The sequence below is a fragment of the Mchenga conophoros genome, linkage group LG5 (genome assembly GCF_057382185.1).
Source record: "Mchenga conophoros isolate Kocher_MC1m ecotype Shallow Benthic linkage group LG5, M_conophoros_male_GT1.1, whole genome shotgun sequence".
NCBI lineage: Eukaryota > Metazoa > Chordata > Actinopteri > Cichliformes > Cichlidae > Mchenga > Mchenga conophoros.
Window position 1 is genome coordinate 22,310,268 of NC_140530.1, and position 13,498 is coordinate 22,323,765.

A 13,498-nucleotide genomic window follows, 5' to 3' on the forward strand; every position below is an offset into this window, starting at 1 on the left:
ATAAGTCTTCTGTGTACCAATGTCAGTGTGTGCTTATTTACTAGACAGTGAGGATCGATTCAGGTGTGAGCTGGATTAATTCAGGTGTTTAACAGGCTTGCAGACTAATCCCCATTGTCTTTAAATCCTTGAAGTCCTTACCTTTTTATTTTTCCAACAAAAGAGGACATTATAGTACTGTCATAGAGAAGAATGTTCTCACCTTTGCAGGATTTTGTACGTCTTTGTTTCTTGAAATTGGAAAATTGATTCAACCCCCCACATGACTGCGTTGACGAACATTAACACAACTTTTACAGAAAAGAGCTTCTGCTGCGTCTTCTGCTGGATCCTCCAAGCTTTATCTTAGTTCTAGCCACTTCTTATCTATCACTCTGTTTTATTTCTGGTGGGGAGGACATTTAACCTTGTCAGCCTCTAGCTTTCCTGCCAGTAAACAAGGTTTATTCAGTCAGAATTGAGAGCAGTGGAGGCCTTGCAGCCCGGTAAACAATCTTTGGAAGCTGAATTTTTCTATTGTTTCTTAATTTCAATAAAACCACATTAAGTATAGATTCATCTTTAAGCACAACAAAGATATTTTATGTTTTAGGTTTGACCTTTTTTGTGGCCAGTGTTCATGTGTCTGACGAGTACTCAGGAGCAAGAGAAAGATTAACTAAGATGCAAAAACCGATTTACATGTTTTTATTGTCCTTGTGGAACAGGTAAACATTTAATATAATTGAATGAATTCTCCTAACATTCAGGGAGGAGAGGTTGGAGTCAGAGTGAGACTGGCTGTTGTGGCCATCTGAATTTTAGCTTGGGTCAGCTTTGCTTTGTTGACAGTCTTGTTGGTGACTCTGTCAGCTTAGTTTCCTCTGAGCTTTATGTCAAATATGAAATGAGTTGCTTTTTTGAGCTGACAGGCTTCCTTCATTGTAATGCACCAGCACACTAAGTCATCACACACACGTTCCCCTACACAGACTAACAGAACCTCAAAGCCATATTTACCCTCAAGATTAAATGAGCTATTTCTTTGTGAAATCAACCCATTGATAGAATCCCATTTTAAGTAAGCTTATATTTTCAACCCCCCAGTGCCCTTAAGGTTTATACATCGACCCTCTACAGTAAGCTTATCTGTGCTCTCTGTCAGCAAGTCAACTGTGCTAGAGCTTGATCTCAGTCACAACCTACAGCATTGTGATTGACTGGACCAATGGATGGCAAGGCCGGGCGGGTGTCAGTATGGCTAAATTAAGTATTGCTGATATGACTGGATCACAGATGCCCCCCCCCCCTCTCCCTCTCTCTCTCCCCTGACTGAAAACAGAAATATTGACTGAAAAGTGGGGATGGCTTATTGGAGATTTACAGATTGACTGGCTTACTGACTATTTGATTTCAGGGCTGATGTACTCTTTGAGTGAATGGTGATCATTTTTGACTTGCCCTGTACAACTCTAGTATATAAAGTTTTTAACTTTTGTATTATTTCAACTGATTAGAAGTATCTGCTTGTTTTTCTACATAAATAAATAAACCATAACCATTTTCTCTGTTAACAACTGAAGCCCAGTGAGTTTATTGGCAGGTTCACATTAATGCTCCTTTCCGATCTAATGGGAACAGCCTTTGTAATGGGCAATGAATGAACATTTTTAAAGTAAAGTAAAGAAGGGATTGGACAAGGACCCTTCAGCCATGTTGCACAGTTTGTCTGTTTGTTTGGAACGACAGCGCCAGAAGAGCCAGCTTATCCAAGCAGTCAGGAGATGCATAAATCAATCATCTATCAGTCAACTTCTATTAACAGCAAAACTTGAGTCTATAAATCTTGTACATTGTGAGTGTTCATGTACGTAATCAAATGTGTAGTAGTAATAAAAGTACAGTAACTCCCCTGTAACAGTTTACTTTAGCTTAGGTTTTGCTTGAAGTATAGCAGAATAAGATGTTGGTATGTCATTACAGTGAATTTTATATTGAGTTCCAAGCACATCCATAGTACGAGTGACCTACTGTACACTGTTTTTGTACCTGTATCAGTCTTGGGCAGATGACATTGTATTCCCCAGTGTGAGATATTAACAATTTTGCAGCCAACTAAAAGACAATGACATGGTGTGTTTGACTATTCTTCATTCCCCAGGAGCTTAATGTGCGACAGTTGACACTTTCAACAGACAAGGACAAGTATGGTATCCGCCTGAGAGCCGAGCCAGACCACATGGTGCTGGGCAAGAGATTAAAGGGGGCCTTCAAAGCCGTCACTGCTTCTATCAAGGAGCTCACCAGCGAACAGCTTGAAGCCTTCCAGAAGAAAGGTGACAAAAATTTTTAAAAAGTAAATAATCACAAAATTGTTTCAGCAGTGTTGCTGAAAATTAGCGGCCTTATGTTCTGTATTGACTTAATCTTTATGTATCCTTTTTTTTTAATGTTTGCTTGTTTTCTAGCGGTGTTATCAAATTATTAATCAGCTGGCAGTGATATTGCTAAACAAATAATAAAGTGGTGAAGAACAATCAGTTAGTGTTAACGACGAATCCTCGACGAGGAAACCAGTTTATCCTCTGAATCCAAACACTAGCTGGTCTGGAACAGGGTAGGGATCAAAGCAATGCAAGGTATCTTGTCTCTCCAATTATAGAAAGATGAGGAGAGTCTTTGAGGAAGGAGGCAGAAGAGGTCAGCTGGACTGTGGGAACTTAAAATTTCCAATAACTTGCATGTTTGAAGTCCAGCCAGTTGTGAGGCGGAAAGAAGCGATGCATGGAAAGAGACAGATGGTAGAAAAATGTTGGAGAGAGTGCACAGAAAGAAGAAAATGTTTATAGTACTGCAAAGTTACAGTTCATCAATTAAAATTGAACGCAAGCCATGATGTGAAACTGCTTGCTATTAAACTAAACGGAAGCTATGAACAACAGAAGTGGAGCATTTTGTCTGTCTGAACAGTCAGAGTGAATGAATCTTACCATGGAAAAAAGCTAATGGCTCACACTTGAGTTGAGTCCACTTTTAAACTTTTTGTGTAATTTCCATGACTCTGAAAGCGAGAGATTGACCGGTAGGCTAGAAAGTGATTGTAGGTTGTGGCCAATATTCATAACCTATACCTTTTGATGCTATTACTTTCATGAGGTGGAAGAATAATGGTTAAGATAGAAGATGTAAAACAGCAACAAAGCAGGGAGGGACAAAGGAAATTAAAGCGTGGAAATCTCAGATTAGAGAGAAATGAAGCGACTGTTTCACCGAGCCTCCGGGTGAGGAAAAGTGAAGAGGACAGGAGAACACGGTCATGGTTTTTAGTCAGAACAGAGATATGGGTAATTGCTGCCACTGGCAAAATGGAGATATGAACCTGAGCAGATTGCATTTGCGGTATTGTTTTAAAGCTCAGATCTAGTGCGGATGCAGCTAGAAAGACTTAAGTTTTAAGTAATATTAAAATACAAACAAACATCAGTCCAGACCCCAGAAAACAAGAAAACAAATTAAATTTCAAGTTATAAATGAGATTAAAACTCAAATCTCCTTTAGAAGTCCTGTCAGGAGATGAACTCTTCCACCAAATCATGGGGCACATTTATTTAAACAGAGATATAAATAGGTTGAATCATTTTTAACAGTGTCTGCAGCCAGTTTTGATTCATTCACAACACACATCAGTAATCATTATGGCAAACCTTTTTTAAAACACTTAGAAATAATCCATTATCTCTTGCCAGCATAGTAATCCTTGTAAAACTAGATATTAGAATAGAAATGCAGATATTTTGTTGCATTAATTTATTATCAATAATTTTAATCATACACTAAGTATAGTGTTTAACATGGTTATACAATCCACATGTCATCCTTTTTTTTTCCTTAGGAAAAAAAATAATTACTATTTATTGAGATTAGAAAAGAAAAGATTTGTGGTAACCAACATTTTCTTACTTAAAATACTCAAAAACTTTGTTTATCTTGGAATTGATGAACGTTATATTGCTAAATGTATATATTTATGATGAATTATCTGCTTAATTTGCAGGCTCCATAGTGGTGGATGGTCATGAGCTCCATGAGGAGGACCTGAGGCTGATGTACACGTTTGATCAGAGCTCAGGCTCTGCACAATATGAAGCACACTCTGATGCACAGGTAAACCCAGTGCTCTTGGTATTACAACCCTGTATCCAAAGAATTTTGGCCACCGTGTGAAGTTTAAATAAAATGCAAGGAGGAGGTCTTGCAACCTCTTTGCTTTGGCTACCTGTCGATGTTGACTATATTCAGGTGCTCAGTGTAATGTGACTAGATCTTAAAAAAAAAAAAGAACTACTCTGCTGCTGTTGCTACACCAAGCTGCCACATGCTGTAAATGCATTTATGTTTCTTTACTGTGAGTGTGATGTATGAAATTATTTCGCAGCTAAGTGGAATCAGTATATATGCATTTCCCAGAGGCCCTCTCTAATCAGTGCTCTTTCAACCGCATACATGCCACACGGCTGCAGCTTAATACCAGTTTACTGAGCTGGCTTTTTAATTCTCTGTTGCTCACTCGCTCACACTGACTCTTCAGGTTCCATCTGTCTGACGCTCTGTTCTCTCTCATATTCTGTTTCTCCATTGTTTTATGTGTACATTCACTCATCTTTCTCTCCTTCTATCCATGATAAAATGAGAAGCAGACAGTATATCCTTTACTGCTGCCTGGATGTTGTCTTACATTTTGACACTGTAAATGTTTGGGCAATAGGATAGCAGACTAACTGCTTAAAGATTGCTCTTGTCAACTCTAAATGTTAACCTTTTCAAAGTAATAGTTTGTAACAATGAGGTAAAGGACTGGATGGTTCAGTTTTAAAGTAATTTAATTACACTCACTGGCGCTTTTATGTATATCTTCCTAGTGCTGGGTTGAACGGCCTTTTGCCTTCAGAACTGCCTTAATTCTCTGTGGCATAGATTCAGCAAAGGACTGGAAACATTCCTCAGAACTTTTGGTTCATATTGGCACGATAGCATCAGACAGTTGCTGTAGAGTCGTTGGCTGCACATCCATGATGATAATCTTTGGTTCCACTGCATCCCAAAGGGCCTCTGTTGGATTGAGATCTGGTAACTGTGGAGGCTGTTTGAGTTCTCCTGTTAGAAGGAGCCATCAGAAGATGGGTACTGTGGTCATAAAGAGATGGACATGGTCAGTAACAATACTCAGGTAAACCGTGGCATTTAAACAGTTTAAACGATGCCATGCACATCACCATAAGCAGTCTAAATCATTGATAAAAGGGAGGATGGAGCCATGTTTTCATGTAATTTATGCCATCCAAAAGTTGAAGCGGATTCAAAGTCATCTGATGAGGCAGTGTTTTTCCCAGACATTTATTGCCAAAATTTTGTTGAATTGCAGCCTCAGTTTCCTGTTCTAAGCTGACAGGAGTGGCGTGGCAACCAATGCAATATTTTGTTCCTGTAATCCAAGTTTGATATTTTGTGCATTCAGAGATGCTCTTCTGCATACCTTTGTTGTACCAAGGGTTTATTTAAGTTACTTTTGCATTCCTCTCAGCTGGAAACAACCTGGCATTAGCATTTTTGCTCATGAATTGCCAAAAAGTGTTGGCTGATTAGATATTTCCATTAACAAGCATTTGAACATCTGTAGAAAAAAACATGGCCGCTGTATGTGTATATTAGGAGATTAGTAATGCTTGAAGATCTTTATTTTGTGTGAAATACTTTCTTTTTATGACTCGTATTCAGTTTTTGTGGCAGTTTTTGTATGCCAGGACGAGCACATTTCACCTCATTGTTTCTTTCTATTTAAGAGTATTATTGGAAAACACAGCACACAGTTAACTTGCTGTGCAGATAGTGCTATGTACATTTTTCACAGTTATAGCTACATTAACTAATGATCTTCTCACTTTCTGGATCAAAGTACCTGACATATCTTAAAGACATAAAAGCTTGGATTAGAATAAATACTAATGAAATTAATTAAACCTCCAGCTTAAATATTATTCCAAACATCTGTTTTAATCTAAAATAAAATAATAGTAATAATAATGTAAAATGGCTTTTTTATTTTTTACATTTGTTAGACCTGTTTGAAATATTAAGTTATGATCCCCAGAATTTAATCTTGTTTATTAGAGCGCCACCTTCATCTCAAGTCACAGAAAAACATCAGGAGAGTTCTGTCATAAATTTTGCTAAGAGTTTAATCTTCCCCTCTTCTCTTCTGCTCATGATCTGTTATCATTTAGGTCCTGGTGCTGTTGGATGTCACCCCAGATCAGTCTATGGTGGATGAAGGCGTTGCCAGAGAGGTCATCAACCGCATTCAGAAACTACGCAAGAAGGTGGGGCATTTATTTCTGGACCACTACTAGCTGTGGAAACAAGAGGGACACATAACACACCACTCCTGAATTTTACAATCCAGTGTTTAATAAGCAGAACCTGACGTAGTTGCAACAGCAAAACAAAACATGCCACTAAGGCAGTTTGAGTGGTTTTGCTTCAGATGTGAACTTTTTGAGGATGTTTCCTTTATTTAAACAAACTAAACAATCCCCTGCTTTCACATGTATGATCATAGTCCTTTAAACCACTCCCATTTTAGTTAATCTGATGATGTTTCAAGACTGCAGCGTAGAGTCAAAACAGAAACTTTGCTTTTTGTTATATTTCCGTCACCCCAGTCCTCCCCCCGTTCGTCTTTATGTCTCATTGTATTGTCCGGGCAGTTTTGAAATCTTTCCACTGCAGCGTCACAGTTAGAGGTTTCTCCATCATAAGGCAGGCTTAATGGAAGCTTAATTACAGTCTGGCCCCTTTCAGATTCTAATGTTCGAGCTTTGAAGTGGTCTGGGGAGTAAAGACGGATTAGCCAACAGCCCCTTGTTTTCACAAGCAACAAACAGTTTTTTCCGTCCCCCTATAGCAGTGGTGTGCATTGGCTCCCTGCCAGGTTAAATTCCTCCAGTTATTTCAAACTGAGATCTGTCAGGAATTTTCCACCCTGTGGATGGGAATTAATTTTTAGCAATTCTTGTACATGTTTGGTAGTAGTTTGGTGGGTTGCACCTGTTATCACTGTTTGCGTGGGAGGCAGAGTTGAGAAACAGGGGTCACCATTTCCTTATTTTTAATGGACTGTTCCCCAACTGGAGAGATCTGTTGCTTTATTCCCCCCCTTCCCACCACACACTCATACAGAGGCTCATGTGCACTGTACTAGCCCCATCAGGGTAGGATCAGTTACCTTGACTTGGAGAACCCTTTAAACCTTCTTCCTCTTATGGACTTCTCTGTACCTGGCTGTCTGTCCGCCCTTGAGCCAAATATTGCAAATGGCGTGTTTGCAAGAATGTGTGTGCTACACTGTTGGTACGTGTGTGTGTGGCCGTGCATGTGTGTGCCCAGCTGCACACTCAGAATAGGATTAGATCAATGTGTTTGAATATGTCAAGGTTATTGGAAGTTTGCGGCATATGATGCCAAAATAAATGGGCTGTCATCCAGTAAAAATGTCCCCTTGTTTGCTTTCACCTTTATTTCTTCCTGTATGGTCTCTGCTTTTTAATCCAGCTATTCTACTCTTTTGTTCATCTTTTCATTTTGTTTGTCTCGTTCTTCCTTTCAGGTAATCATTTCCTCCAGATGTAATTTATTTATAAAGGAGGAAAAAAAACTTTGAAGAGAGTTATTTGTGCTAAAGATTTTTTGTGTCCTTTGCAGTCATTGGATTTGTGCTGTTGTTTGAAGACCCACTGAAGCAAGACTTTTAGCCTGTTTACTCACCTGCTCCAATAAAGAAAACTCTCACTTCTCATGCCACTTGTCTCTTAATGTCTGGTCTTAGGGGCATTTGGTGCCATCAGATGAGATAACGGTGTACTACCGCTCCCAGCCAGAGGGGGAGTACTTGGACTCTGTGATCAAGGCTCACACTGACTTCATCCTGGCTACCACAAAGGCTCCACTTCTCCCCTTCCCTGTCCCAAAAACTGCCAGCGTTATCATAGATGAAAAGACCCAGGTATAAAAGAATACGTGTAGACCAAGCAGGGTTATATATGACTGAGTTTTGTAGCAGCTTGTAGTCTGACACAACCTTAAAGCATTCATGAAACGTGCTGGAAAGTATTTAGCATATACATAATATACACAAGGAGCACTCAAATTGGTGTTACAGTAATAAAAAAATTTTAACTTTGTGTTTAGTGGTTACCTTCTTGCAAATCTCTTAAGTATATTTGTTGCAGTTGTCATGAGACTGAAACTTATGTGTGCTTTTCTCTATTGACTCTTTCACTCTTTGTTCTATGTCTGTTGCAGCTGAAGGGTTCAGACCTGGAGTTAACCATAGTAAAGGGATCTTCGGCCCCTCGGGCTCCTCTAAATGGACCAGCTTGCACATATGTCAACCTCCAGGTGAAGGTCAACAACAAAGAACAAGGTAGCACATGGGGAGAGAATCTGTTTTTCTCCAGTTTAAGTGGTGTAACAGGAAAAACTGTAACTGTCTAATTTTAAATAGAGTTAAAATAAATATTCTCTGCTGATGATTGAGATTATACATATGTGCAACCAAATTCACATATAATATTAAATACAACTATAATATAAATACAGTAACATTATCTTACCTGTGATTTACTTTTAGTAACTGTTTGGCTATGTTAATAATCCTCTTGAACTGGTTTCTTGTGCAGAGGGTGTAGTGCTGTTGGAGAATCCCAAAGGGGATAACAGGCTAGACTTGGACAAGCTGAAGAAAGCGTGCAGCAGCATCTTTGGAACCAATAACACACAGCTCAAATTCTTCAGTGACGGAACTGGTGAGAACTAAACTCCCTTCTTTTTTATGAGAACATTTAATCATGTTATTTAAAAATGTACATCTTCTTTTTACCTCCAGATATTTAATAACAATGAAAATTCTTCCTTTATTACCAGTCGGTTATTTTATCTGTCATTTATTTCACTTTTCTTTTTATATATTTCTGGGTCCTTTATTTTGGCTGCTTTCGTGCTACACTTTAACCATTTTTAATTTTATAGTTTTTCTGCAGAATTTTGACTGTTTTTCTTTTCCACTTTTCTGATCTTCTTCATAGCTATAATGTCAGTAAAAAATAACAGAAAACACGGGTAGTTACACACAGTGTAGCAAACTTTCGCTGTAAAACTCCACTTTGCAGAGCAGTTCATTTTTAAGAGTAAGGATCATTTAAATTATTATTAAACAACATAATATTGTGCTTTTTTCCCCCAGCAAATTGAAATCAAAGAGAATTAATTAATTAATTATTTAGTCATAAAATGGTTCTTTCTGTTAAACTGTAGAGAAAATAAACATTTCATAAAGCCTTCTGACATAAGCTAGAGCACTTTATCATGCGAGAAATGCCAACAGAGCTTAGTCAGTTTTTTGATTTCATTTATCATGACAACAGTAAAATCAACCATTATCCTGTGATAATAAATCTTAAACTAATTTTATCTTTTAGGCCCCAGTCATGCAGGCCTAGAGACTGGTTCATGACAACCACCAGTCGCTAGGGAAAAATGAGTATTCCACAAAGAGGTCTTCTGTGCTGAGACCTCGTTGTGATTGCTGTGGTTGCCATGGACGTAGTTTGTGCCGACTTGTCTGCAAACACTCGACAGCTACTCACTAAGCAGTAACTGTGATGCAAACCTAAAGCGAATACTGCCTTGCCTTCATTTTATCCAGCAGCAGGCAGGGTGAAACAACCACTGACTAACTGGTTAGAGAATAAGCATTGCTCCCTAGCTACAGGTGGTTGCCAGGGGGTCTCCACCAGATCTCTAACTCTGTGTGACTGAGGACTTGTTGGTTTTTATAGATTTCACAAATCATCATGAAACATATGTATATTTGTAACTGTCTGTTTCTCACAGAGCTGACCAGCAAAACGGACGTGCAGACTCTGACTGGTAAAACTTTGTCAGTGACTGCGGGAACTGCATCACCTGGCCCCGCCCCCTCCACCGACACCATCGCGTGTCCTTATGTAAACCTTCTACTATGCAACGCTCAGCCAGCTGGTGAGAGAAGCAGCCACAGAAACTGAATTTATGTGCACAACACGCTTTTCTCACTTCTAAAGATTAATCTTCGTCTGACCAACGTTTTATTTGAGAGAAATATTGAGAAGATTTTCTTTGTTTTGTTTTGTTTTTGTCCTCTTTATATTTGCATTTATATTCGAGATTGAACTAGTTTTAAATGAAAAGTTTGACATTGATTTTGCTCCAGACCAAATTTCCTCCACTGGGGCTTCAAACATTGATTCATATATTTATTCATTTATTCTGTACTTGTGCCTGCACAGCCACTTAAATTAGCTTACCACCAAAACTAAAAATGGTAAAGTGCTTGCCTGTGGTCATCAGCACCACAGGCAAATGGTCATGGTAAATGGTAAATGACCTGTATTTGTATAGCACTTTTCATCAAGATCATTTTTCATTTTTTTTTGTAAGTTAACCAGCTGTTGGTGAAGACAGAGTGGCATCTGTCTCCTCATCACTACCATCAACTACCATGTATATGGATTTCTTGTCAACATTACAGTTATTCCTATTATTTTAAGTGGATATTGACAAGGAGTAACTGTAGCTGTGTTTAGGTTTTTCTTCCATTTCTTCCAAGTCATGCATGCTGGTTGTGCAGTTATGATGCAGTTTTGCTTCTACTGCAGGAAATTGAGTATAATCCAACTTTATCCTTTGAGTCATTCAGTCTGTCCTTTCACCTTTCCCTTCTACTTAGCCAGGATGTTTTTCCTCATCTTTTCCCAGCTGAAGCTTGTATATATGCCCTCTCAGGACAGAACTATCCCTGCTAATAAAAAACATTGTTAATGATGTAACATGTGGTACAGTTCTCTTTAACACCCTCCCTATCTCTTCTAGAGTGCCAATCAGGAGACGTGGGTACCCTCCTACTGGTCAACCCAGTAGGCCAGAATCGGCTTAACCACGAAGGCTTGCTCTCTGAGACTGCCAAAGTTTTTGGCCTCCGCAGCAGGCGGCTCAAACTCTACCTGGATGAGGACCTTACTCAGGGTAAAAAAAAAAAAGATCACTAAAACCATCACTGAAACAGATTTTAAGGCAATTAATGGCTGATAGAGATACGGTGATTCCTCCCACACTTTCTCATGAAAAGTTAGTAAAAACATGTAAATGTATTTGCCAGATTTTCCTTAAAATACTACTCAGTACCTAGTAGTACATGCAGAAAAATGGCTTCTGTGACTGGAATAGATTTTGCAAATCTGCACATAGGCAGATTTTTAAAAAAAGATTTTCAGCTTGTAGGGAAAGCTGTAAGATTCTAGTTGTGTATGTTGTTAGATGCTAAGCTGTGTATTCTTTATTGTAACCAGTAGGACGTCCAAATCAAGTATAAAACACGAGTTAGTGCATTGTCATTTTTAAAAAATCGAAGCATTTTCCTGAAAGACACCAAGTTTCTTTTAACTGCTTTGATAAAGCAAAGTAACTTTCCTTAGCTGTAGGGTTTTAAAAGTTTTAAAAACTGCTCTTCTCAAATGTAATTTTAGCCATAAATACTTCTGTTTTCCAGAGCTGCCAGCTGATTCTTCAGTCAAATCTCTTGACACCAAAACTCTGTTTGTGAGAGTTCTTCCTACGACCGCTGAGGCATAAATCCACAAACCACCTGAAGAGCATTTGTCTCTGACAGACCACATGTTCCCTAAATGAAGGTTTCTACCACTCAATAGCCCGATTGATGTACGATGGAGTAGCATGGAGTAGCTTCATATGTTTATGATGCTTTTTGAATGCAAATCAGGGGTTGTCTGTCAAATTCAGAACTGTTAGAATGCAGAGTCACAAACAGAAAAGTCTTTGTGTAACATAAACTCAGATGGAAAAAAAAAAGAAGAACGTTTTGGGATGTCTTTATATTTAAATGGGGGGGTCTCTTTATAAGAGTCGATGGTCTCTCTCGCTCCAGTTTTCTCCCTGACAACCACACAGGTTTTCCCTCCTCATATTATCCTTGTCTGCAACTGTAAGTAGCTGTTTCTGAAAAGTATCTTGTTAGGTCATATTTAATGTCGACCAAGAAGGGATTTTTCTGGGTGATGGTGTACATTCTCTCCTAAAAAGTGGGTTCACCTCTGTAACACAGTGATGGTTCATACATAACCAGCTCTTTCCAGGTTTCGAGGAAACAGTTTAATTTGATTAACTGTCAATTTTACCAGTGGATGATTTTCTTTATTATGATAATGATGCAAGCTACTTCTCTTTGAGGCTTATTTGAAGGCAGCTTAGTCCAGAGTAATTATTGCTTTGTCTCATAATTGGAAAAGCAAATTTGGGCTATTGTGCTTATACACCATTTTGAATTTAACAGATAAACTCATTGTGCTCACTGCATTGAGAATCCTGTGACAATGGAAAAGGCATTTAAAAGGTGAAATGGGTTTTTGGGCTGCTGTACCTGGGGACAAAAAGGTTCTGCAATGAAAAGAGCAACAAATGAATAGTGTACTATTTTAGGTGACTGAATAAATCAAAGGTGACTTGGAATCAGCATGTTTTTTTTTTCCTTGTCTCCTTTCTGTTCACTTAAACCTCTTCGTGGCAGTGAGAGACAGAATGTTTCTGTGGGATCCTGCAGTCTGACATTTTGAATGACTGATGTTACTTTCTTTAGCAGCAAGGTCAGAGAACAAATACATCAAAATGCATTACAGATGCTCTCAGCTGTGGTAAAAGTACACTTTGGCATGTGGACTTACTTTGAAAATGAGTTACAATAAAATCTCTGAAGTTAATTTCCCTCTTTATTTTAACTCCACGTGGGTGCTTTACTTTTTTACTGAACTGAAGTGTTAAAGGTAATGCATAATTTAGACTGTAGCTTCTTGTATGACACACAGGTACTCTTAAGGATTTGGCTGTTCAGTTTCTGTTTTCTCCTAGTCCGAAATAGCATCACATTCACTATCACAGTGAATTAACAAAGCAGCCCATGACCAAAATTAGATGACTAGTGCTAGCATAACTCCCAGCTGAACCCTCTGATCCAGATACATTCATCATTCAGTTGACTAAAAACAGCCCAAAGCAAGAAGACCTAATGTGTGAGTTGGACTTCTGTCGGAAGTAACAAGGTAACTGGAAAGCCCTCCTAACCCAACACCACAACCTGCCACGTCGTTGCAAGCTGCATCGATACCATGCATCGTGTTGCAAGTTTCTTGCAGAGATCTCACAATAACTAAGTCCATCTTTTATATATGGTGTAATACTTTGTTTCTGCATTTGTTTCCATTTGAGCCTATGCAAAGGGGTTTTCACCCTTTTGAGTACTCAAAGGCATGTAGCTCCATGTAGATGATCCTATGCTGGGGCTAGGGACAAGCACAGATGGTAGCATCAATGGATGCTTTTCATTGTTTGCAACACTGTTTAATTTCAGCTTTTT

At 38.7% G+C, this 13,498-nt stretch overlaps 1 protein-coding gene across 1 annotated transcript in view; it reads left to right on the forward strand.

Moving 5' to 3' along the window:
* Positions 1-12,845, forward strand: part of iars1 (isoleucyl-tRNA synthetase 1) — a 62,547-nt gene extending 49,702 nt beyond the window's left edge. The window contains exons 26-34 of the mRNA XM_085274260.1: positions 2,141-2,315; positions 4,034-4,143; positions 6,261-6,356; positions 7,862-8,038; positions 8,338-8,458; positions 8,715-8,840; positions 9,928-10,074; positions 10,945-11,097; positions 11,621-12,845. Coding sequence (XP_085130386.1) covers positions 2,141-2,315; positions 4,034-4,143; positions 6,261-6,356; positions 7,862-8,038; positions 8,338-8,458; positions 8,715-8,840; positions 9,928-10,074; positions 10,945-11,097; positions 11,621-11,703 — 1,188 coding nt within the window. The 3' untranslated portion in view covers positions 11,704-12,845. The remainder of the gene's footprint in view (positions 1-2,140; positions 2,316-4,033; positions 4,144-6,260; positions 6,357-7,861; positions 8,039-8,337; positions 8,459-8,714; positions 8,841-9,927; positions 10,075-10,944; positions 11,098-11,620) is intronic.
* Positions 12,846-13,498: the final 653 nt, after the last annotated feature.